A 26,765-nucleotide genomic window follows, 5' to 3' on the forward strand; every position below is an offset into this window, starting at 1 on the left:
AGGGGGAAAAATTTTTTTGGGGGGTTTTTTGGGTTTGCCAAAAGGGCTGGTCTGAGTATTTCAGAAACTGCTGATCTACTGGGATTTTCAACGCACAACCATCTCTAGGGTTTACAGAGAATGGTCCGAAAAAGAAAAAACATCCAGATAGCGGCAGTTCTGTGGGCGGAAAATGCCTTGTTGATGCCAGAGGTCAGAGGAGAATGGCCAGACTGGTTCGAGCTGATAGAAGGGCAACAGTGACTCAAATAACCACCCGTTACAACCAAGGTGGGCAGAAGAGCATCTCTGAACGCACAGTACGTGGAACTTTGAGGCAGATGGGCTACAGCAGCAGAAGACCACACGGGTGCCACTCATTTCAGCTAAGAACAGGAAACTGAGGCTACAATTTGCACAAGCTCATGGAAATTGGACAATAGAAGACTGGAAAAACGTTGCCTGGTCTGATGAGTCTCGATTTCTGCTGCGACATTCGGATGGTAGGGTCAGAATTTGGCGTCTACAACATGAAAGCATGGATCCATCCTGCCTTGTATCAACGGTTCAGGCTGGTGGTGGTGGTGTCATGGTGTGGGGAATATTTTCTTGGCACTCTTTGGGCCCCTTGGTACCAATTGAGCATCGTTGCAACGCCACAGCCTACCTGAGTATTGTTGCTGACCATGTCCATCCCTTTATGACCACAATGTACCCAACTTCTGATGGCTACTTTCAGCAGGATAATGCGCCATGTCATAAAGCTGGAATCATCTCAGACGGGGTTTCTTGAACATGACAATGAGTTCACTGTACTCAAATGGCCTCCACAGCCCACCAGATCTCAATCCAATTGAGCATCTTTGGGATGTGGTGGAACGGGAGATTCGCATCATGGATGTGCAGCCGACAATCATGTCAATATGGACCAAACTCCCTGAGGAATGCTTCCAGCACCTTGTTGAATCTATGCCACCAAGAATTGAGGCAGTTCTGAAGGCAAAAGGGGGTCCAACCCGTTACTAGCATGGGGTACCTAATAAAGTGGCTGGTGAGTGTGTATATATATATATAATTATATATATTATATTATATATATATATATATATATATATAATATATATATATTTAAAGCAATTTAATCCGGTCTTTGATAAACTCACAAATGAATGCAAAACTGTCATGAGCAAAGGAAAAAGAACACCTCTCACCACTGATCTGATAGACCAAATTGAGCAGAGGCAACCATTTAAAACTCCTCTGATTAAAAAATTTTGGTTTGTATCATCAAGCACACTGTGATAATGCTCCTGCACAGTGCTGCAGTTCTTTTAAGCAAAGGCCTTTATCTCATCAGTAGCAACACACCTGAATCACATTTCCATACTGGATGACAGTTCCCAGCAGCTTGCGGTTTTCAGACTCATTCTGCTTCTTCTCAAGGTCTGCAGCATGCTAACATGCACAAAGAGAGTCCAGAAATTTAGTCCACTTATTTCTTTGAATTGCCCACATAACACTGCAATTATGGTTTCTGGAAATAAAAATAGGTCTTACATGAAGTTTATTGAGCAGCACTGTGTCCGTAGTACTGTTGCCTCCTGGTTTTGCTGCTTTCCCGAACTGCTTCTGTGCTGAATATCTGTTCATGGGACACAGCTTGAAAAGGCAGTCTAAAGACAGAAAACGAGCAGAACAGAAAAGACACACATTTCATCATTTATCATAAGCAAGAGGCTGCACACATGCCCGGCAACCTAACCTCAACAAACAGAGCCAAGTTTGGGGAAATTGGTTCATTGACAGACTAAAAATAGTCTTTTTAGAAACAGCATGGCCTTACTTGATTTAACTCAAACAAATTTTAAGGATATCGGGGGTTTTTGACGAGGGATTCCTGGATGAACAACTTGGATCTTCTTAAATTGGACGGAAAAGTATTTTTTTGGGAAAAAATGAAAGCCCCCCCCCTTAAATCTTCCCTTTTAGGAACCATTTGTTTTTTTATGGTCTCAAAGAAAATTACAGGAAAAAGGGTAGCACTTCTTTTTTCCCCAGCAGCAGTTTTGAAGGAAAACTGTAGGCATGTGAATACTGTACACAGAAAAAAAAGCTTAATTTTTAAATTTTTAAAAAAACTCATTTATAGAGTGTTATTGTTTTATAGAAATTTTTATATTTTAACAGTGAAGATGTTGCTTTAAGTACAAAGTAAAAAAAAAAAGGTTGATGAATGAAGAGCAAATTTAGCAGGAGCGGATATGTTCCATTAAAGAACCATTTTTAGTGCTGACCCAACTTTTATCCTCTGTGTACACTGTGTGCAGCAGATGAAAAAAAAATTTGCCTTCTTGTTGGGTAGAGTGAGTCCAGGAGTTGACTGCAGTAAAGAAGCTCAGGAAAAACCCAACCACTCTGCAATAAAAAGCAAACTTACGGGTTTGGGGGAGTTTTTAAAAAACCCCCTCTTTTCTTTGGAAGGGGTTTTCAAAATTTTTGAAAACGCGTCCCCCCCAAAGGACCAGAGAGTGGTGACTTTGCTCAGATGGTCTGTTGATTTGGATCACAATTTGCCCAAAATCTACGAAAGCGATCAATAACGAGTGTATGAGATAAAATAGAAAAAAAAAAAACCTTATTTGTAAATGGCAAAAAAACTCATGTTTTCATTTTTAAATATTACAGGTGCTGGTCATAAAATTAGAATTCATGAAAAAAGTAGTTTGATTTCAAATTCCATTTAAAAAGTGAAACTTGTATATTTATTCATACATTACATACAAATCAAATTTCAGAGTTTATTTTGTTTAATTTTTGATTTCAAATGACAACAAAAAAAAAATCTCAAATTTTAAACATATCAGAAAATTAGAATATTTGAAAAGACAATAAAAACAAAAGGGTTTATAGAAATGTTGGCCAAATGAAAAGTTTTGAACATAAAAGTATGAGCATTTACAGCACTCAGTATTTTGTTGGGGCCCCCCTTGGCCTGTATTACTGCAGGGAAAGCGGCGTGGCATGGAGTCGTCATCTTGGCATCTCGGGTTATGATACCCCGGTTGCTCTAAAAGTGGCTTTTAGCTCTTCGAAATTTTTGGGTTGGTGTATTGCATTTCTTCTTCACAATACCCCCTGATTTTCTATGGGGTTTAAGGGCGGAGAGTTTGTGGCCAATTAAAAACAGGGGTCCTGGTCCTTTAACCATACTGGGAGCTTTGGCACTTGTGCAGGTGCCAAGTCCCCGTTGGAAAAAAAATCTGCATCTCCAAAAAAATTTGGTCAGCGAGGGAAACTGAAAATGCTCTAAAACTTTTTGGTATGGGGCTGCGTTGACCCTGGCCTCAAAAAACAATGGACCAAACCACAGTGACATGGCCCCCAAAAACCCCACTGGGGCTTGGGAAATTTACACGGACTTCAAACAACGTGGATGAAGTGCCCCTCTTCTTTTCCCCCAGACCTGGGACCTTGATTTCCAAAGGAAAGCAAAAATTTTCTTTCATCAGAGAACATGACTTTGGACCACTCACCAGCAGTCCAGTCCTGTTTCTCTTTAGCCCAGGCAAGACGCTTCTGACGCTGTCTGTGGTTCAAGAGTGGCTTGACACAAGGAATGCGACAGCAGAAACCCATGTCTTTCATACGTCTGTGTGTGGTGGTTCTTGAAGCACTCACTCCAGCTGCAGTCCACTCTTTGTGAATCTCCCCCACATTTTTGAATGGGTTTTGTTTCACAATCCTCTCCAGGGTGCGGTTATCTCTCTTGCTTGTACACTTTTTTCGACCACATCTTTTCCTTCCCTTCGCCTCTCTATTAATGTGCTTGGACACTGAGCTCTGTGAACAGCCAGCCTCTTTAGCGATGACCTTTTGTGTCTTGCCCTCCTTGTGCAAGGTGTCGATGGTCGTCTTTTGGACAACTGTCAAGTCAGCAGTCTTCCCCATGATTGTGTAGCCTATAGAACTAGACTGAAAGACCATTTAAAGGCTTTTGCAGGTGGTTTGAGTTAATTAGCTGATTAGAGTGTGGCACCAGGGGCCATCAATTTTGAACCTTTTCACAATATTCTAATTTTCTGATATGATGAATTTGAGATTTTCATTTGTTGTCATTTGTAATCATCAAAATTAAACAAAATAAACATCTGAAATATATGAGTTTGTATGTAATGTATGAATATAATATACAAGTTTCACTTTTTAAATGGAATTACTGAAATCAATCTACTTTTTCATGATATTCTAATTTTATGACCAGCACCTGTAGACCACTGTACACCAAATGTTCTCCAGAAGGAGAGACCCAGTGAGTAACAACAGTGATGAAAATAGCAATTTGGGCTACCGCACTCAGAAATGCGGTCAAATGCGGTGGTGGGGTCGCGTCTGCTGCTTTCTTTTTGCTGCTTGTGCCGGCTTCTGGCGGCTGGGGCGGCCTTGCTGCTCTGGCTCTCTGGCGTGCGCCGGGTGGGGCTGCTCTGTCCTTTGCTTTGCCTTGCGGCTGTGTTTGCTGTGGTCGGTGGGGGCGGGGTGGTTTCGTTGTGTTTTTGGGTGGGGGAGTCCGCCTGGGGGCTTGGTTGGTGCCGTCGGTTCGTCCTTGTCGGCCTTCCGGTGTTGTTTCTGTTGGGGCTGCTCGGGCCCCCGCATGCCGGCGGTGCGCTGCCGGGGGGATCCCTGTTCGGCGGGCTTGCCTGTCTCCTGGGAGGGCAGGCATGTTGACTTTTCTGGGGAGGAGCATCTGGGTGGAGGGGTCCTCGTGGTGTGGCGGTGGGTGTTGGGCACTGGCTTGTTTGTGGCCGTTCTTCTCCGGTGAGGGGGAGAATATTATAATTTTTTTGTTTTTGTTTTTGTTTGTTTTTTGTGTGGGAGGGGGTGTGTGGGCGGGGGGATCGGGGCTTGGAGTGGGGCTCGGGATTTGCGCTTAGCTGTGTTGTGTGGCTTTCTTCTTCTTCGGATTGGTGCTGTGGGACCGGTGTTGGGGGGAGTCGTTCGGGGGCCGGGGTCGGGGTGGGGGTGCTGGCGCCGGTGCCGGGGGTTTTTTGGGCATTGCCCGGCCCTACTGCGGGGTGGGTCTGGGGTGGCTCCTTGGGCCTGGGATCCCTGGGGCGCATTGCCCTTGGGCGGGGTCCCCGGTGGGGGTTCGGGTTCTGTGGGGAGTGCTGCTTGGGTTCTGGGCCGGTGTACGCCTGGCTGTCTGTCCCTGCTGCCACGGCCTCTGGTGTGCCGGGGTGCCTCGGGGCCTGCTGGGCTGGGGGGGGGGCATGGACATTAACACCTATGGCAAGTGCTTACCCCCTCACGGGTTTGCACTCTGTAAGTGGGGGAAGGGGAGGGAGGGGGAGTAGGTATGATCTCGGCCTGGATGTCTTCTGTCGCTTGTGTGGTGAGTAGCTTGATTGTTATTGTAGGGGAGGGATTACATCTCCGGAGGGGGGGTGGGGGGTGGTGATAGAGGGAAGAAGATCTTTGAAGGGCTTTGGGTCTGGCTCCCTGTCTTGGTCCTGGTCCGTGCTGCCCCCTGGTGGGGCTTCGTCCGGGGTGGGGGCTCTGCGTGTTGCGCGTTGGCTGGCCGGCTGGGATTGTCCCTTCCCTTATTCATTTATTTATTTATTATTATTATTTTTTTTCTTATCTTCCTTTTATATTTTTTTTTTTATTTATTTATTTATTTATTTTTTTTTTTTTTATTTTTTTTTTTTATTTAATTTATTTATTTATTTATTTTTTTAAATGTTATTTATTTATCTACTTATTTATTTATTTATTTTTTTATTATTATTATTTTTTTGGATGGACAGGACGGGGGGGGGGGGGGGGGGGAGTCGGCTCCGTGCCCGGCTGGCTGGTGGGTCCTGCTGCCGGTCCCGTGCCCCCGGGCTATGGTGGTGAAACTGGTGGGGCCCCCTTCTCTGGGGGGGCTCTCGGGGAACGGGGGTGCCTATTGGAGTCAGCGGGGGAGCTGGCTCCCTGGGAGTGCAGCAGGCACCCCAGTCCTTTGCTCCCCATCCCCGAAATCCTCCCTCTGCCTGCTCCATCACTCGGCCACACATGTAGGTTTTTGGGGAGGGGGGTCGTTACTGGAGGGCCACACCTTCTGATGACGTCCCCCACCCCAATTTTATTTTGCATTTTAGACACTTCCATCTACATCATTTTCACAACACACATCTATGTAGGGCATTTTCGGGGGGTGGGGGTCAGGGCCACCGGGGGGGGCTTATTTTATGGGCCTCACCACGGTCGGCCTCCTCCATCCCCTCTCGCATCTAGACATTGAGGGTTGAGGGTTGTCGAAGGGGGAGGGTGTGCTGGCACCGTCTATCTCCTGGAGGGGGGGGTGGAGTGTGCCGGACACCCCCTCTTGGTACTCCCAGTTTTAATTGCATCTGAGATCAACACGCAACAACACCACATTCGAGCGGGCGCAGTGAGGATCGGGGTCTTCTCACACCCCTGTTCTCCGGCTGCCGCCTGGAGTCTGGGGCCTGGAGGAAGAGCGGGCCACCTGGTCCGTGGTTTTGGCTGGGGCTGGCTGCGGGGCCTAGGTGGCCTGCTGGTGGCGGGGCTGTCACCTCTGCTCTCCCCAAAGAAGGTTGGATGGAGGGGCATGAAGTGCCTGGTTGAAGTTTTTTTTTTTTTTTTTTTTTTTGTTCTTTTCGGGGGGGGGGGGGCGGTTCTGGTTGGGTGGCCGGCGCGGGATGGGTGGGCCCCGGTCCCGGGGGGGGCTCTTGCGGGGGGTGGTCCGGTCCGTGTGCGGGGTGGGGGGCCGGGCTTGAAGCAGGAAAGAGATGGGTTGGTGTGGCGGTGTCGCCGCTCCCCTCCCCTCACATCCGGATTTTAGGTTCACTTATGGGGTCATCCGATAGTCCCGGGACCGACCACCGGTGTCACCGGGTTTTTGGTCCTGGTATTATTGGATGTGAGTGTTATGTGTGAATGTGTGTCTGCGTTGTTATTTTCTTTATTTATTATTATTATTATTTTATTCAATTTTTTTTTTTTTTTTTTTTTTTTTTTTTTTTTTTTTCCTGTGGTACGAGTGGGGGCACTAGGGAGGGAAGGCATGATTGAGATGGTGTGTTTTTTTTTTTTTTTTTTTTTTCTTTCCCAGGTTGGCGTCTCAACCGCACCCTCTCCCAAATACATCTCAAGTCTCCGCTAAGTGCGGAGCCCATTCCCCCCGTCCTGCTCTCCCTCCGCTGGCTGGCGTCGGGGCTCACCGGTGCACTGTTGGAGCTGGGGGTGGATGCCCGGGGGACTGCTGGCTCATTCCTGGCGGCCTCTCCACTGGCCCCGGCCGGCCGGGGCTTTGCTGGGGCTCCTGTCTGGGGGTGGGGTGCCCTTGGGGCCTCGGATCCCTGGGGCCTGGGACTGGATCCGCTTCGGGGTGGGGCTGGGTGTTGTTCGGGGATTTTCGGGGTCGGTGCCGGTGCCTTCGCTACGATGCCGGTTCCTGGGCGGTGTTTCTTTCCTATGCCGGTTCTGTGGTATCGGTTCGGGGAGGGGGGGAGCTGCGCGGCATGGTGGGGTGCGGGTCTTGGGTCCTGTTTTGGGCTCCGGTTTTTCCGCTCGCACTTATCCTCTTGCCTATTTATTTTAATTGTAATTATTAATTAATTTATTTATTTACCTATTTATTTGTTATTTTTTTTTTTTTTCTCTTCCTCGGTGGGGGGGAGCGGTTGCGGGCGGGTCGGTGTCTGGTGTCCGCTGTCGCATTGTGGGGGCCCCTTTTTTTTTTTTTTTTTTTTTTTTTTTTCCTTCTCTTTTTTTCTTTGGGGGGTTTGGCATGTCTGTTTTCTCGGGGGGCAGGCGGGCCTGCTGGGTGGGGGTCCTGCTGGCGGCGCGCCGCTGGTGTGTGGGGGTCCGGGCGGCTCCGGCGGGGGTAGTGTTGGGGGGGCCGGTCTGGGCGGGCTGGCTGGGTATTCGGGTGGGTTTTCCCTCCTGGAGGCATGGCGGGGCTGCTCTGTTCCCACTGATCGCGGCGGGTGGGGCTGCGGGGCGGGTGTGGGCCTGGGGTGGCTATGACCGGCGCGTGGTGGGGGGCCGGGGCGGCGGAGCTGCTCTGGCCGCGTGTCGGGGCCTGGTGCGGGCTGTGGGGGGGGTGGCGGACGTGGCTGGGCTGCTTTGGCATCGTCCGGTGGGGGGGCGGCGCGGTTCGCTCCGCTCTGGCTTTGTGCTGCCCCTCGGGCTGCTGGGGGGGGGTGGTTGCGCCGGCTGCGGTCTGCTCCTCTTGCGGTTTTGCGCCGGGCGGCTTTTCTGCTCTCGGGCTGATTCTGTGCGCGGTGTGTTTCGTTGCGCGCTGTTGGCATCGGTCTTGGTGGGGTGGGGCTGCACTTTTGGCCGGGGGGGCGTTTTGGGGGGGGTCCCGCGGCGCTCGTGGCCGGTTCGCGGCGGATGCGCATGGGCCCCGGCCGGGGGCGGGGCCGTCTTAGTGTTTTCCTGGGTGGTGCGGTCGCGGTGGGTGTTGCGGCCGGTCGCCGGGGCTTGGTGCGGGGGGGCGGGGCGTGTTTCGGTGCTCTGTGGGGCTGGGGCGTTTCGGTCGGCGCCGTGGGGGGGCTGGTGTTCGGCGCCCGGCCCTACTTCGGGGTGGCCGGCTGCCGGCGGGGCCCGCGGACTCGTCCCCGCGGCTCCCCGGGGCGCCGGCATGGCGGTGGCTGGGGGGCTTCCTCGTGGCTGTCTCTCCTCCTGCCTTGGTGGGGTCTGATTTCCGGGGCTGGCCCCGCCTTGGTGCCTTCGCTTCTGGGGTCCCCTTGGGCGCCTGGGGCTTTGGGTCTCCCGGCGCTGGACTCAGTGCTCTGGGGGGTGTGCCTCTCCGGCTCTCCACAACCACTATTGAGCATTTTTTTCTATGGTTAAAACTTTACATGCACAAGTTCACCCTCACAAACAACTACAGGTGCTAGGCTTCAGGTACTTAGAGATTCACTTCCAAACAGAAACCCCACATTCATATCTTCAGGTAACACAGAGTACATGTCAGACTTAATAATATTACTTTAGTGATAGTTTCAAGGTGTGTGCTTTATTGTATATCTCGTACCATGTTTTTTGGTTGTGCTGTTCTTTTTTCTTTTTTTTTTTTTTTTTTCTCCATCTCATTACAGGTGTTGAAGCAGACTGAAAATGTTTTGTCATTGTCTCCTTCCTATCTCCTCTTTCTTTCATCTTTTGTCCTGTTTTTTTCTTTTTCTTTTTCCTTCTTCTTCTTCTGTTTTTCTGCTCTACTTACATTGCAGTGTCCATATGAACTGTAAAACTCCCTGCATAATTATAATAAAGCAATTTATATACATGAAACAAGTGGAGCGGTATGGCAATTGCGATACCGCTACACTTGTGAAAGTAAAATCTGTTGGGCTCCTTTTGGCATCAAGACAATTATTCTTATTGCCACCTTGCCAGACAGGACACTGTAAAAAAAAAAGAAAAAAAAAAAAAAAAAAAAAAAAAAAAAAAGAAATGCGGTCAAAGCAAGAGTGTCGAGGGAGAACCCATCATGCAGTGAGGAGCGGAGGAAGGAGGACAGAAGATAGCAGGGCAAAGACCGAAAAAGTAAACGGGGCACTGGGAGAACATCAGACTGACACGAATAAAGTAGTTTGTATCAGAAGGTTTGCCTCTGCATAAAACAATATATGTTAATTTTGGACATTGTGGCTTAAGGATGTTAAAGAAACCACACTGAAAATCTAGAATAGAAAAAAATATATATTTATTATAAGGCCTAATTTTTGTCAAATTGATTTAAGATCTTCACAATTATACTAGCTAAATGTGCAATCTTAGTCTCTAATACAAACATGGCAGATTACAATAGAAGTGTCAGAATCGACACAAGTTACTAAAGCAGGGTAAATTCACCCGGAAAAAGATGAAATAATAAATTAAATATTGTAATTTCAATATTTTATCACCATTTGAGAGTTCCATCATCTGAGAGTAAAAAAAAATGTGTTGGATATGATAATACAAATATCTCTTAGGATGAGAACATCCCAGCAGTAGGGATACATCACCTTTTAAGCTGAGGACTGGCAAGGCTGACTCATATTTTAAAACCAAAAAAAAAAAAAAGTGTAAAGCCCCACCAATAATGGTGATAAATTAAAAATGTGTTAAATGCCTGATGTCAGTGTTTTAGGAAGTGTGAAGGAGACATGCCATTATCGAGTATCCATTTCATCAGATACCGTGCGGTATACTCGTAGTCTTAACAATATAAAATGTAGCTTAACACCATCAGTGTGTGAATGTGTTTGTTAATGGATGAATGACAGACTACGGTGTAAAGTTCTTTGGAGTTCCCCAACTTGAAAAGCTCCACAGAAGAACAAATCCTTTTCTATTTAACATATCTGCATGTTCAGTAAGTAGACTCTTCAATGGATTTGTCTATTGCAATCATATCAAGTAAGCAGAGTTTTGCTGCATAGAAACGGCACCCAAAATGCGTTAACCTAATGGCAAGTATATTGTATACATATTATGTATACTTGTAATTTAGTATATATTGTAATTTTGAGAATAACTATGTCCTCCATATAGAAAGGAGTAAATTTAAATAACTGTACAGTGCTCTTACTACTCAAAATAGAAGTTGGGATCTAGACTATTTACATTCCTACTGGTTTCTGCTGGCTTCATAATAACTCTCTGTAGGTGGATTTCACATTAAACTACAACGCTGAGATAAAATGCTCTTTCCTTAAAAAGCATTTGGCAACATGATCAACATTTTAGAAATATGAACAATTTGTAAGATCACGGACTACCTAAACGTGCAGTAGGTCAACACAGTATCAAATTTAGTGAGCCTCTGCAGTTACAGTAATGTAGCCATAAAACCACATCTTTGAATATCATTTGAATAGTTCAGTTAGAAGCGAGCAAGTCATTTCTTTGCATCTTTAACTAGGAAGGTATGGCCTTGTTCAACAATGCACAACAGTGAGCTCTCTGCAAATAAATAAGGGTTGCGAATGCAAAAGGATAGAAATAACTAAACAGAGATATACCTCCACAAACATTTTTATTAAATATGGAACTCCAAAGGTGTAAATGAGACCTAAAACATTTTGTTGCTTTAGAAAAAGACTACATAAGATTTTCTATTCATAAAAAATCCATTTTGAGTCACACAAAGAAGCTGTACTTTGATAGGGCTCCTCTGTCAGGTTAAAAATACTTTAGGGTGGGCGTGCAGGTGGCGCAGTAGTTTGTGCACACGACCCATGTACGGAGGCCTTAGGCATCGACGCGTCCGGGATTGAATCCGACCTGTGGTCCTTTGCCACATGTCTCCCTCCGTCTCTCATACCCCCTTTCCTGTCAGGCTATGATATGATATGATAAAAAAAAAAAAAACGTGCCACTAGTGCCGTAAAAACTAAAAAAAGAAAACTACTTTAGGAGGGAAAAAATTCCCTTGAAGCAGATATTTAACAGTCTTCATGAAGCCCATCTTTCCACATCAATTTGTTGTCATGGATCTCATTTGCTCCAAACTTATATAACTTATATTTAGCAAAATAACAATAATAAAAAACTAATTGAACTTTATTGATCTCACATTGGAGACATTTATTCTGCATTTAACCCATCCCCTTGGGGAGCAGTGGGCTGCCATTGTGCGGCGCCCCGGAGAGCAATCAGGGGTTATGGATCTTGCTCAAAGAGCCAGAGTGGCAGTCTGTGGGAGTGGATTTCAAACTCACAACCTCAGGATTCCAAGCTCCATGTCCTAACCACTAGGCCGCCACTCCCCACGTAAAATTGGACAACAATACAGACCTTGTGTGATTCCCTGACAAATTGAGTATATGCTTAGAACTCATGTCCAATGGATATTTACCCCAGAAGACTGCTTTTGCCAGGATTCAAAACTGGGACCTTTTGCATCTGAGGACAACGTGATGACCACTACGCTACACAAACACCAGTAGAAATAAAAACTTGAAAACAGTCACGATGCAGTTAATCTGCATATTTCTTTTATTTATTACTATGAAGTGTTACTAAGAAAATAACTTAAAAAGTATCCTTATTTACTGAAGTTTGATTTGAATGGAGTGGTTATTAAAAATAATTTGCCCTGTATGTTATTTTGTTTCATTTTTTTTTTTGGTCAGATATAAGCTCAAACTTGAGTAATTGCTAAATCAAGTTGTCAAATAATGACAAAATAAAAAGCTATGCAAATATACCCTCCAGTGAAATACTAATCACTCAATACATCTAGAAACTTAATGCAACACCATTGTTGGCAACAGCCTTCAATAAAAATGATGACTGTGAATTAGTCCCCCCCCCCTCACTAAAAAAAATATTTTAATTCATACCTTATTGTTTACTGTAAGGTTGTTTGTGCACTTTGGGTCATTATTCTACAGCAAAACCAACGTGTTTGAGGTTAGGGTAACTACAGCAAAGCACCACCAAAGCTGAGTGTCACTATTAGGTAATATTAGGTTCTTATTAGGTTCAGAAACGGTGCTAGTGTTACACTAGATGTAGAAGGACAAACACGTTTTATTAAAGTTCCATTTTGTGTCGTCAGTTCAGCAAATATTTCACTTAAATGCAGTTAAGGTAAGTTGCTCTTCTTTTACAACCTAAAGTAATAATAAATCACTACAACATGTTTGAAACATGCAGTTTTCAGTAAGTGCTCCAAAATTATTTAAAGGAAATTCAAATTGTGATTTAAAGCACAAATATCCATTTGGGTGATGGTTGGTTTTATGCATTGACTGTGAGGGAAAACTTTTCAGTACTTTCTTACTGAAAGGCTTTTGTTGTTCTTTTTAACACTCTCCTTTGATGTTCTTCAAGCTCTTTGCAGACATTGTGTAGGAATGCTGTCATGCAGTTAAATTTACTTTCTAAAGTTTAACAGGACTGTTAAAACTCACAAAATCTTGAAGAAGGTTGCTGTAGTAACTCACTTAAAAATAAACTTTTAAAACTATCATTGACCTCAAACTACTCAACAGTGCATCTTCTCTTGTCTGCATTTAGATTAGTTCACAGTAAAAATAGATTACCGTCAGATTACCGTATTCCACACATGGCCGTCAGAGATTAATAAACTGCATGGGGTAGAAAATTCATCCTTGCAGAATTAATGAAAATGTACACGTTTATTCTGATAAATATTTTTGGTGCAGCATTGGCTGATATGAAAGCAAACCCTAAAGCATATGAAGCATTGGTGTTTCTGTCGAACACACGGAATGCAGCCGTTTGAATTCCTGGAAAAAATCCATGCAAGCTAAAAGCCTTTCTTCCGCTGAACAGCTCTGGGCACTTGTCAACCACAGAATTTTAGAGAATAACACTGTTATAAACCACAACAGAGTCCCATCAAGTCCCATTATTTGATCCTCAAATTTCAATTTGTGTAGATGAAAAAAATCCCAGACGTTTACAGCACTGAGGAAAATGAACAAAACCATACTTCTAAGAGTTCCTATTGAGTACTGTTACATCTTTATTTGTTTTAATAAGATAAAGTATGTACTAAATATTGTTTTTCTAGCAAGTTGATTTGCGCTTTATTTTTGATCAGTTACTGCTTTATTTTAAAATAACCAAACAACTACGTTCTATAAGAATATCACGCTAAAGCAAATATTCCTTACAGTCGTCTTTAATCTCTTTTTCGTTCACCCATATCAGCTGCTACAAAGGAGCAGGATTTCTCTATAATCAATAAACTGCTGCATCTTGATCCAAACACCTAAAGTAGATATTCAAAGTCCTTAATAAAACGACTCACAACACTTGTTGGTGTAGGACAAATATTTTTAATCATCCTTTGTTAATGTTTGTTAATTTAATCTGGGGTTTCCAAATTGAATTTAAGTGATTGATTACCCAAACAATAATGTTTCCAGAGAAAGATGGACTTTATTAGCTGTTGTGGCAGCTATTATCTCTTTGATCTGCCAACTCCTGCAGATCTCTGTTGTCCATGAAAAACAAAAAAGGTGTAGAAGAGAGGGAAGAAGAGTGCAGCTAAAAAACTTATTTAATGACAGTTAAAGTCTAAGGCAGAAAGAAAGAAAGTTGTGTTTTTCCAAACTTTTTTTTATTATTACCTGTCACTTTTTTCAGAGAAAAAAAGAGCTATGCAAAAAAGAATCTATCATCAAATAGTCTTACATTAAAAAAAGGTGTTACTGTTTATTGCTTTAGAAGTTCAACAGCAAAATGTGTCTCATAAATAAACCTAGAACCCGCAAAAAGAAAAACTTTATGATCATGTGCATAAAGAAATGAATCAAGCCTCATTTTTAATTCCTCGGATGTGTAAAGTCGAGGGAAGCGGCTGTTCCAATGGTTGTATTTCCGAATTCTCCCGAGTGGGGCCCGACTTTACACGAGCGCATAAAGTTAATGTGATTTGTCATTTATCAATGGGGCGGGATTTTTGTGGCTGCAGGTTTTCAAGCAAGTTTGGTTGTGGCCGCTGTCTCAGAAGCACCTTGCAAACCAGTTACCAACTTAGTGCTTGTAGGTTCCCAGTGGGAAATTACATTGGGACCAAGTAGAACTTAGCAATGACACTGTCAAGGAACGCTATGGACAGCGGAAACATGCAAAAGGAGGATAGTTTTGTGTAGGAGTTCGTAGATGAGTCTCCTCCATCATACATTTTTTATTTAGAGGAGGAAAATGGGGACGAAGTTGTTGTGGAAGAGGAAGCCAGGGCGGCAGAAGCTTGGTCTGGTGTAGAAGGCTTACATGTTTGAGACCTTGCTTTGTAACGCTGCCAGTTATGTTAGCTCTACGCCTGCCGAAGACACAGACGTCCATCACTGTGACATAACTTATTGGCAAAGTAAATTATTCTTATTTCATTCGTTGCGTACATTAGCTGCAACAAATGAATCAAGATGCGATGACTGAAAAAAATTTGATTGACAGATGACCGTTAATATATTTGGGCAAATTAAGGTGTACAAGCTGACGTATAACTAACTGGCCTGCATAACATGACAAAAAAAAAAAAAAAAAAACCCATAAACACAGATTTTAAGCCAGGTTTTTTTTTAAATAGAAATTTTGTAACTTTTGGGACAATATCATGTGATAAAGAGCACATTTAAATAAATGTTTAAGCCAGAATGATTTGACATTTAAATATGACTTCCCTACGACTTTAAAAGCAAATGTTTCACCTTTTCAAAGTGTCTCTCATTCTGTCTGATTTGTGACATTGCTGCTATGTCCTATGCTTGGATTAGACAGGGGTGACTTTTAAATACAACAATTTGAATTTCATAAGCAATTACAACTTTTAAAAAACTATTAATGCAATATGCTTCATTGTAAAATGCACCAATTTTTTACTTACTTAAGACCCTTTGATCGGTTTTTAATACCGGTTACTTCAAGTTTGATAAACATTTTTATGTGAGATTTTCAGCTTCTAACTGACTAATTTCACTTTATTCTGTGTATCGTCCATCAGCTTATCAGAACATCACTTAAACAGAAGCAGATGAGGATTCGCATTAAATTTAACACATCAAAGAAACTAAATAAGTGCTGCTGCTAAAAATAAAAAAAATAAAGATCTATGTTTACTAATTTTTTCACTGACCTACCTAATAACTCCCTAAAAAACTCTTAAAAGACAGTGACAGGCAATAAGGTTATGAACCATGTAAAAAAAGATGAGATGCCAGTGAAAGTTTAATACAATTATTCTGTTTAACACAAACACTATAATTAATTGTGAATGGCCCAAACAGCACTTAGACAGATCTCTAATAAACTATAAAATGGTGCAAAGCAAATTAAAACAATGTTTTTTTAAAGCAGGAGCACCAGAACCAGATCATTGACATTACATCTTTTAGAGGGAAGAGTAAGGTTTGAAAAGAGAGAAAAAAAGACTTAACAGAGTGAGGCTGACTGCCAACCTAATATTACAAGAACCAAAAGGTTAGACTGGACCCTTACAGTGTAAATGTGAAGTCTGATGTCTGGAACCACTTTTGAACCAGCATGGATAAATCGATTAAGCGTTTAAAGAGCTGCGGACAATGCATCTGAAAAACTCACGCTGTCCTTAAACCAAGGCAGCCCTTATGCAATACTGTGGAGTTTCCAAGTTATTTTTAAGCATATTTTAAGCTGAATAAAAGGCCAACTCCAGCGAAACAGAAAAAGAAATGAAATGCCTTTATTTAAAAAGAAAGTAAGAAATTACCTAGAACAGACACAGCTGATAGTCATTCTTTACGGAATCTAACTATGAATAATCTGAGTGTGAATGAGAGCTTGTCCTTACCTCTGAACTTCTTGGGTGGATTATTGAGGTCCCCTGCATCTGGCTGAACAACACAACGGTCATCCACAAGCCTAAAGACAAAGTTATCATGAGTGAGAACATATGCTTAAAAATCTAAAATCAACCATCAAGCATGTTAAACTTAAAACAGTTTGCAAACACTTCAGTGAGCTGCATCCTTGGCTGACTTAAAATATTCTACTTAATATCAAACATATGAAATGCAAGATCTGATACAAAAAATATTAGTAATAATAAGAGTACGAGGGGATCTCCTGGCCAAACTTCTAAGGCACTGCTCGGATGTCTAGCCCTGAAGCCCTCAACACAACATGGATCTGAGTAACTTTTTGAAAAGAAGTCCTTTAGGGAGTAGTTTTACTTTATCATATTAATTCTTTTACGTCTAATTGAGCATTCATGTGAAGCAACTATCCTTTAAGTAAAAGCAAATCCTCTAGCCTTTCTACCCACCTTGAGTTATTAAGAATAAGTACAAATTTTCACCAAAAATGCACCAGATACATATTCACTGGTCTGTCAAGTGAGACCACTGGTTTGTACACATCCCTAATTGCTTCCATATTATTATCAATCTGCTGAGCATATTGTGTCATTCCAAGGTCAGGTGAACCTGTTTTAATATTCAGGTCAATAGATTACCTACAGAATAGATAAAGATTTATGTAAAAAAAAAAAAAAAAAAAAAAAGATTTTGATTTTTTAAATAATTCTTATTCCATCATTCAAAGCAACAGAACATGTGGACAAATTTGGATTCTTTCTGTACAATTACATCACAAACTAAATCAGATTAAAAGCAGTACCAAGTACTTAAGTATCCTTTTTACTGAACACTTTAAGTCTTACTTGGCTTAAATAAAATATATTCTAAAGTCATGCTACTCTCATTCAATCACATGTTTGTATGCCTCTCCCCACCTCTCTCTACCAGAAAGTCCATTTCCTTAATATCCTGGTAGAAAAATCGAACAGCAGAATAAAAGCCCACTTATTTAAACAAATCAAATTACTTTGGGTACAAATGCAATGGAAAAATATTGTTCTTGGCTAAAAGCAACACTGCTTAAACGTGCTGTGTTGGAGGGACATAAACTGCAGCAGTGCCTTTAGCATCTTTTTGTTCCATATGCGCTCAACTGAAAAAAAAAGAAAAACAAAAATCTCTAACAGTGCAACTTATGAAATGAAATGAAACATCTACCCGAGTTAGAAGGATGCACTATCCAGACCATGCGTTACCTTTGCATTTTGAGAAAGAAAATCTGTAAGCCCATTACTGAACAGCACCAGGCAGATAATCTTTCAACCTCTAATGAAGCCACATCCAGCTTACAGTAATTATTTTGATAATAGGATAATAAATGTTGCTACTATCAACTAAAACTAACACATTCACTGCTCATACTATACAAAATACACTTTTAAAATATAAAATAAATGATCTCTTCTGAGTATAACTTACATTCATGGGAATCTTATTTGTATTCTTTAAGTGTATAGGTTACATCAAGTACATCTAACAACATGTGACAGCAGAAACATTGCTGTATAATTTATATATATATATATATATATATATATATATATATATATATATATATATATATATATATATATATATATATATATATATATATATATAGAGAGAGAGAGAGAGAGAGCATACGTAGTTATTTATAAGAGATATTTACTATGATTTAACTAATTTATTTAACTTAAATCATTTATTTGATTGTTTGGAACATGTAGGTCAGATCCAGAAAGACTTCAAACTGATTTTATGATACAGTTTAGACTGATTTAGACTCACTGTGGAATGAAAAGGCCATCAAGATAAAACAATCTGTCCAGGCTTCTTAATCCTGCATTCTTAATTCAAAACTGTACCTGAAGAGCGCTCAAGTCAGTGAGTACACCTTCCACCCACACTGCAAACCGTTCTAAGTTCTGAACTTTGGGAAGAGACAATGCAGCCTGCAGAGCAGAACCACAAGGTTCAAACACAGCTTCTTACCTTACAGTAGAACCTGAATTAATATAGGCTCTGTTTTCATATGCAAAATATCCTATGTTTACAAAAGTATATTTTTTCTCATATTTTTCTACTCCTGTAGGGGTAGCAATGCTGCTCATTTGACTTACAAAATTACCCTGTGCTTTGTTTCACACCCTGAGTCACTGCAATGAAATTTCATGATGTATGTGGCATTGTTAACTTGACTGACAGTTAAGAAAATACCAAGTCAAATGTACAGTTTGTTCTTTTTGTTTTCATACTCAAAGCAAATCTTGTAAAAAAAAAACATCACTTTAACAAAGCGGTTGCTTTTTAATCAATTTAGTCTTCCAAAGGAACTGTCTAATGACAAAAAATACAGCAACAAGTTAACTATATTAAACACTTAATATATATATATATATATATTGAAACTTTACCTTCCAAATTCTTAAAGCTAAAGTTTCTTCTCAAACAGTCAAATTTACAAAGGATAAACTGATTAAAACCTAATTTTGTTTAACTTAGAGCACATATGGTTAGCCATATTTTAAGCATATTTACATTGTAATTTATTATGTTAAAACATTCCTTTGGGAATCGACACCAAGATTTTCATCCTTTGTTTTCTAAATGAAATAAAATAATAAAAATCAAAAAAAATTTTTTTTTTTTAAATACGTCAGCAAACACATTTCCAGAAGGCATTGCAAAAATAACAAGAAATTTTCAAAATCCAATCTAGTAAACAGTTTAAATTACTTCTATCGTAAAAGCGCTAGGGAGGCAGCGGGCACCTAAAGTATGTTGTCAGAATAATTCCCACTAACCTAAAGCTATGAATTCTCCCATTCTTATTGGTTTCCAGAACAAAATGTATAAATATAAGTTGAGTAAATTGGCACATTCAATTAAGATCAAAACTATTCATACGAAAGGAAAATGAAGGTTTTTATTCTATCAACATGTTTCCCTTCACTTAAATGACTTAATGTTTTGGAGCGGCCCTGCCTGAGCTTAAAACCTGAAACTGTTGTGGTATCCTAAGATTAGGGTGATGGTAAGGGGGGGCTTCCATCTTCGGAGACTTGGAGCTCACTGACAAAGATCTGATGTAATCGGTCCAATGTTAGCCAAAAAACTGACATTAAATTTTATCAGCCAGCATCTAACATCTTAGATATTTTCAAACTGAAAGAAGGACTCTGCTTCAGTTTCTGTAAGTCATTCTGTGAGTCATGTTTCCATACCTTTTGTTGTTGACTTTTGTGATATTAATTTATGAGTTTTCTAACAATAAGTAATAAGCGCTGGTGTGATATGTGCCAAAATTTTTATCAGGTCAATATCGGTATCGGACAATTTTCAAAGCTGCAGTATCAGCATTTAATCTGAAACTAAAAAGTAGTATCAGGACACCCCTAGAAAAAATCCCTATAAAAAAAAAAAAAAAAAAATTATTTCAGAATATTTTTTGTAATTTTGTAAACAAAACATAAATACTCATTTCTTGTTCTATCTAAATCTCCAAGGGGCAGGAAAAATTACTAAGCACCCCTCAGTTAAGGTTTAACACTTTAAACAGCTCATCACTTATGTTGTGGAGGGTTCTAAAGTTCATATCGAATTATGGAGAAACTGTTCTTTGGCTTTTCTGAAAGCTTGTGATGTGACATGTACTTGTTTTACAGGTTGTGCAAACTGGTGACTGCATAACAAGGAAATGCATACCTATCAGGGACCTGTTCTCCAAATGCAGAGCACCAACAAAAATATGGGTCAGTCTGAGCTTACATAAACTGGAGGAATTATAGTCCTAAATCCAATATTATTATTATTATGATTATTTTATTAGTTACCATTAAAAATACATCTGTGACCCTTGTTTCTGTTCTGCCATCAGAACGTCGCAGTCACTAACCACGACATTTAGATTTAGCTTTAACAACTATCATGTAAATCAGACGTTGCCATATAAGGCATGAACCGGTCTTAATATTTGATTGGTCTGCATTTTTCATTTAACTATTGAGAGCCTGCCAAAAATGATTGTATTGCACAGAATGATATTGCAATGGTGCTTGTGATAATTGACATAATGTATACATAAAAAGTCTTTTTTTAGACCAACTTTCCATGGCAACAAAAGTCTGAAACATCTCAGCTGAAGGAACTAAAACCATCTCTGAAAATTCTAATCTAGATTGAAAACTTTTCTCTGGGTTCAAAATGATTGTTAACTTGATGAAAACAGAGTGAAAATTTCACAATACCACGTTCCCTGATGTAGTTTTTCTCAAAATACCTAGGGATGTTTTATTCATCCTGACCAAACTGCTAATTCTATTGTGATGGGAGCCTTGATCCTGCAAATTGTATAGTTACTTTCTAAAAATCAGTCTGACTGTGCACAGCTTCCAAAATTGAGATACATATTTGATAGTTTTGTTGATCCATTTAATCTGAACTTCTCTTACAATCTAAGTATTTATTGAACTTTAATGCATAATCCAAGGACTTAGATTCCTGGTACAAGTGGCAAAATCAGCTTTTCCTGTAGGGTTACCAGCTCAGGCTTTAAATAAGATGAGGGGCTCTCTCTGTCGTCCAGGGAGAGGGTTTAGTAGAGCTACCGCTTTTCTGCACCATGAGGAGTTTGTTTTCAGGCACCCTATCAGGATACCTCATGGGAGCCTCCCTTGTGAGGCATTCTGGACATGCCCCACTTGGAGGAGACCCAGGTGAAGACCTAGAACTCACTAGAGGACTAAAGCTCAGGGAATGCCATGGATTCTCCAAAAATGAGCTTTCAGAAACCTGATCTCAAATAAGCAAAAGTAGATAGAGACACTTTGTAAAACTGAATTTTTTATTTATTTTTTTGGTTAATTAGAATTAATGAGAGAAAATTTGCCCTTTTATGCAGCATATGCAAATATTTGTTTTCAATTATTCATTGCAAGATGTCTCTTCTTAAATAATTTTTTTAACATATAAATAAAGCCTGAATATAATTATGTTAGAAATCCATCTCCAATGAATTTCAAACAAGTTTTAATACAAATAAAGCCTTTTAGGAATACTTGTGGTGCTTTAAACAATAATATCTTTTTGCTACTCATTCACTATACCGCAGAGTACTACTACATTGCAATATGATAAGACTGATGCAGTAATGGGCTGAGGTCCAATAAACACAGGTGTTTTAAGACTCCCTCTTATCCAGGGTCAATGAGAAGGTTGTGTCGGCCTTCTGCATCAAAGCTTGGGTTGCCAGGAGGGAACCAGGTGGATGCAGGTGCCCATTTGGGGTCACTTTCAAATTGCTGACAGCACAAGCAAAACTGAATACAAAACAGTGCTGCTATTTTTAGATACTGAAGGCCCTACAAACCGTGCGCTTTCAAAACAACAGTGTATGGTGATAACAGACATGAAAGTAGAAAATGGGAAGTTTAACAAATGAGCCCCGTCATGTTAGCAGTCATCAAAGCTGTGAACACATGTGTTGCTTTGTTGGTTGATGTAAAGCACTAAGCTGTGAAGGAGCATGGCTTCTGAAACCTTGAGAATAACAGGGCCTGATGCAGCCACTGGTGAGTGACACATTTGTTATCCAGCAAGAGGAGGAAGAGTGCCTGTCTGTCTTTCCTTGAGAAGGTATGGGAGGACGTGATAACATAGATGCTGGCTACATTTTAATCATAAGCCAGGTTTTGGATGGTAGAACAAAGACAAGAATTAAGAGGGAAAGAAAATCTAGAACTGATCACACTCTGCTCCCCTCCCTGCTTCTAAATAAGTCTGACGGCTAATTACATGACACAGTTTGTTCCATTTTTACATAATGAGATGCACTTTTAACTCTGTTCCTACAATTAGGGTTGAGGCGAGATGGCAAATACCCACCTAAATGAACACAGAAATAAAAGGAATGTACAAAGGATTACAAAGAACACAACAACAAACCAATTTTAGATCTTTTAAATAAAATTAAAAAAACAGAAAATATATGTATTTATTTTACTATCAGCCCAGATGTTACATCAAGTAACGACCACTACTGAAAACTACAGCTCAACGAAATACTACTTTATCACAACCCCACTTAGATATTGGATGGATACACTTTGCAGTTTAATTCTGTAGTCGACTGCACCAGTCTTCACGCAAAAATTAACATTGAAACCACATTGGAACATTACTGAGTGGAGAGAAAGCTTCTTTCTTACTGCATTAGCATCTTTTGCTCAACATGCAATCATGTTATCACTCTCAACATGGGTCACTGTGGCCACTCTGTGCTATTCTAGGCTCCTGCAAAACACCATCTAAGGTTTAATTTGTGGAGAAATCTTTACGGGTACTTCACAAATCGAGGTAAGTGAAGGCAGTGACATTAGAATGAAAGCTCTTACCCCAAAGTGCTGATAAATCCACTGGTGGAGCCCTCTGCATACAGGGAACAAATGTCACCAATGTGGAGGAAACTAGACATTTTGTCCGACATGGTTTCTCCACTTTGATTCACCTACAACATAAGAGACGAGATCCAAAACGTTAACGACATGAGGCAGAATTGCATTCAAAACCATTGCCTCTGTTAAAATACCTGAATGATATATATTAATCAGATTTAAATAAGTAGACAAAAACTGAGTTTGCATGTTTTATAGAGAGAATATTCATCGGTAGATCAATCCAAGAACAAAACCTAATATTAGCATCATGTAACAAAAGGTTTGATTTGTTGTCTTCTAAAATTTAGATAAATATATGTCAAAAAGAGGCAAGTGTCATGAGCCTCAATTAATTTGAGTTTATTAATGTTATTTACCTTCCTATGGCTTTTTTCTTGTTTTCATTTAAAATCGTAATTAACAGGACATAAAAAACACATTATACATCCAAATCTTTTAACTTAACAATATATATATATATATATATATATATATATATATATATATATATATTTAACATTTTAGCAAGTAATTTTAGCAGGAAATAAAACAGACAATGGACAGTTCTTACACAGAAAATAAGAAGAAAATAAAAAGTGTGGCACATGTTTCTGTCAAATCTTCAGCTTAGAGCCAGAAAACTGCTCATTCAACATTGGCACTTTAGCTTTATGTTTAGAAATGAACCAAAAGGAGCTGAGAAATTACATATTTTATTTCTGTGTTGACTGTGCTAATGTTATCTGCGTGAAACCAATTCATCTTTAATTTGGGTCAGGCTGTGTGCAGGCTGAGGGTCAACCCAGCTGTGGTTATGCACTAAACTTTACGTGCTGAATATGTTTCACAGCATATTATACAGTTAAAAACAAATAAATACAGCAAACGGTTGATCTAAACTTCATGTGTGGAGCTAGAGGTTATATTTACATAGATCCTGACGACCCATTGAACATCACACACATACAAACTTAGTTGTTTGATTGTTTTTCTCTACCTACAGAGGGATGTAAACACGTGTTCATTTAAACGCCTTTAAACTAGAACTGGAGCGTGCAGATAAATAGCAAATACACAGAGTTTAATCTTCTCTCGGCTAATTTAAGTATCGTTTCAGCGCACGAGCTGCAGCCAGCGGCAGAAACAAATGAGCGCGTGGGCTACTTCCTCAAGAGGGATGCTGTCATCTCTGTGGGAAAAAACAAAATATCATGAACAGCGCGCGAGCTGGAAAAACTACATACGGAGAAGGAGTTTATACCTGGCAGGAATGAGAGAACGCGGTAGAGCGGGAGGAAGAAAGGCGAGAGGAAGTGGGTCAGCACGGGATCATTTCCACAGCGGGTTTAGTCCATGGCAGTGAAAGTCCAGGTAGGTAAGAGTCGCTGAGCGGCGTTATCTCTGACAGCTCAATGAGTCCTCGGCAACAATCCTCTTCTTACCTCCTCCACATGTCACCACGGGAACGCCTATCCAGTTACTATTTATATTCCACAGCGCATTCTGGGTAGTGTAGTTCATTACATGTCACTTTGGTCCAAAACAAAACTTATTATATTTAGGAAATAGACATTTATGCTGTGTTTTTTTTTACTCGTGTATATTATTCTTATAATTCCACCTATTCTATATAAAACCTGTTTGTTTGCTTGTTTGTTTAAACGTTTTAACCAATATGTATATATATATATATATATATATATATATATATATATATATATATATATATATATATATATATATATGTATGTATGTATGTATGTATGTATGTATGTATGTATGTATGTATGTATGTATGTATGTATGTATGTATGTATGTATGTATGTATGTATGGATGGATGGATGGATGGATGGATGGATGGATGGATGGATGGATGGATGGATGGATGGATAGATAGATAGATAGATAGATAGATAGATAGATAGATAGATAGATAGATAGATAGATAGATAGATAGATAGATAGATAGATAGATAGATAGATAGATAGATAGATAGATAGATAGATAGATAGATAGATAGATAGATAGATAGATAGATAATTAGTCTATAATAGATTACAGACTCATTGCCCAAATAAAAAACAAAAAATTACTACACAAACAATGAAAAAAGAAAATACATTTAAAAAGTATTGCAAGAGTTTATTTATTTATTTTCGTGGGAAACAGGGTTTGGATGGATCCCCCACTACAAATTTACAACAAATTAAATTAGCCTTGATTTCTGCAAAAAAAAAAAAAAAATAGAAAAAAAAAAAAAAAAAAAAAATGGGTGACTAGCTGTGATGAACAGGTTCAACAATATTCAATTCAATTCAGTTTATTTATATAGCGCCAATTCACAACACATGTCATCTCAAGGCACTTTACAGTTCACCAGTTTTCTATTTAAGAAAAAAACAGTTGATTGCATCGACTCATTGACTTGAAGGCAATCCCTCACACTAAGCATGCTTGCAGCGACAGTGGAGAGGAAAAACTCCCTTTTAACCGGAAGAAACCTCCAGCAGAACCAGACTCAGTGTGAGCAGCCATCTGCCGAAGCCGACTCGGGTTCAAGGAGAGAGAAGCAGAGATATAAAAAGCAACTGTAAAAGGCAGCTCCGTCCAGGAAACACACAGCCAGGCAGACGAGCTCTGAGCCAACTCCCATGTCAGAGGATGAAGAGAGCACATCCAGCCAGTCATATTGAATTGTACAATCCTCAGTGCGCAATCAGGACCCCTGAGTTAATGTAAGGGTGTCCAGATTCCTAGGTTCTCTTTTATTCTCAGGTAATTCCACTGGTTTTCTTCGATATTTAGATCTTTAGATTTACATGGTCACTGCAAGAAGGGAGATTTTGTTTGATGAAGGATTTCGGTTGTGATGTGGTCATATTTTGTATACTGCTCTCCAGAAACACTCAGTGATGACCTTTTTTTTTTAGTTTACTAGCAGAGTCCACCAGATTGTAACAGAGAACATTCTGATATTTGAAATGGATCTGAAGGCCACCCACTATAGCAATAATTCAATGGTTTTGCAAGCCCACATTATTGCAGATCCTTCACCATACTTAACATGCCCAGTGGGGTGCTTTTTCACATACTCATCCTCTGTTTCACATCCAAGCTGGAAGTAATTTATTACCAAAAAAGTATCTTTCCCATCTGATTGCAGAACAAAATTCCAGTGTAAAGTTTCAGTTGACATTGGCAGAACAATGGCCATTATTTATACGCATTGTGGCACAACTATGCGAAGCCAACACATTTTTATGTTGACTTAATAAAATAGCAACAAACCTGAATGCCTTTGCATATTTTTTTCTTGCATTTTTCCCTTGCAACAAGAAGGTCATGGGTTCAAAACCCAGCCAGGCCTCTTTTCACATTCAGCTCACATCTTTGCTTTGTACACCTGTGAGTTCTTTATGCGCAAAAATATAGATGGTTCACTTCTGGCTCTAATGTACCCTTATGTATGAGTGAGTGCCTGCATGGTTAATATTTTTTACCTCTGTGTTTCAGTGTTTCATCAAATGTCCTAAAAATGAAAGGTTTGGCTTTTTTTTAAAGGTTTTGAGGTTGGGTTCATGCTGTTGAAATAGCATATGCATTTTTGTTTTTGTAAGTTTTTACCAGCTATGGTGGCAAACATTGGTGGCACTGTATGAATCTGTCACAAACACCTACTAAGTATAGATGGAGGGATGTGTCATGTATGTAATGTCAGAACCAGAAGCACACTGTCTCACAAATGGCGACTCAAGCTGTGCGCGTGAAAGAACACAAGGTGAAGACAACAATTGCACGAGAAGCATTCCTGTCAGAAACACTGACTCAGCCACAGGCAGTCACATTAATGCATTTCTGAATCAGGTACATTTTCTTGCCCTCAGAATAAATCAATAAATAAAATGATATATTTTAGGGCTATAAAGACATTTATTTGCTGTTAAATCACAGAAGACAGTACTCAGTAACTCAGAAACAGGAAAATACAAATTTATGC

General features: G+C 40.3%; 1 protein-coding gene across 1 annotated transcript; it reads right to left on the reverse strand.

Moving 5' to 3' along the window:
* Nucleotides 1-1,332: 1,332 nt before the first annotated feature.
* LOC119783612 (inositol 1,4,5-trisphosphate receptor type 1-like) lies at nt 1,333-24,220 on the reverse strand. Its single transcript, XM_038285212.1, has 5 exons — nt 24,027-24,220; nt 22,724-22,836; nt 16,286-16,356; nt 1,537-1,652; nt 1,333-1,434 (listed from the first exon to the last, which is right to left on the reverse strand). Exons 2-5 carry the CDS (start codon nt 22,813-22,815, stop codon nt 1,333-1,335), a joined length of 381 nt encoding a protein of 126 aa, XP_038141140.1. The 5' UTR covers nt 22,816-22,836; nt 24,027-24,220.
* Nucleotides 24,221-26,765: the final 2,545 nt, after the last annotated feature.

This window comes from Cyprinodon tularosa, unplaced genomic scaffold (assembly GCF_016077235.1).
Source record: "Cyprinodon tularosa strain WSP-4 unplaced genomic scaffold, ASM1607723v1 ctg209, whole genome shotgun sequence".
In the NCBI taxonomy this organism is placed as follows: Eukaryota; Metazoa; Chordata; class Actinopteri; order Cyprinodontiformes; family Cyprinodontidae; genus Cyprinodon; species Cyprinodon tularosa.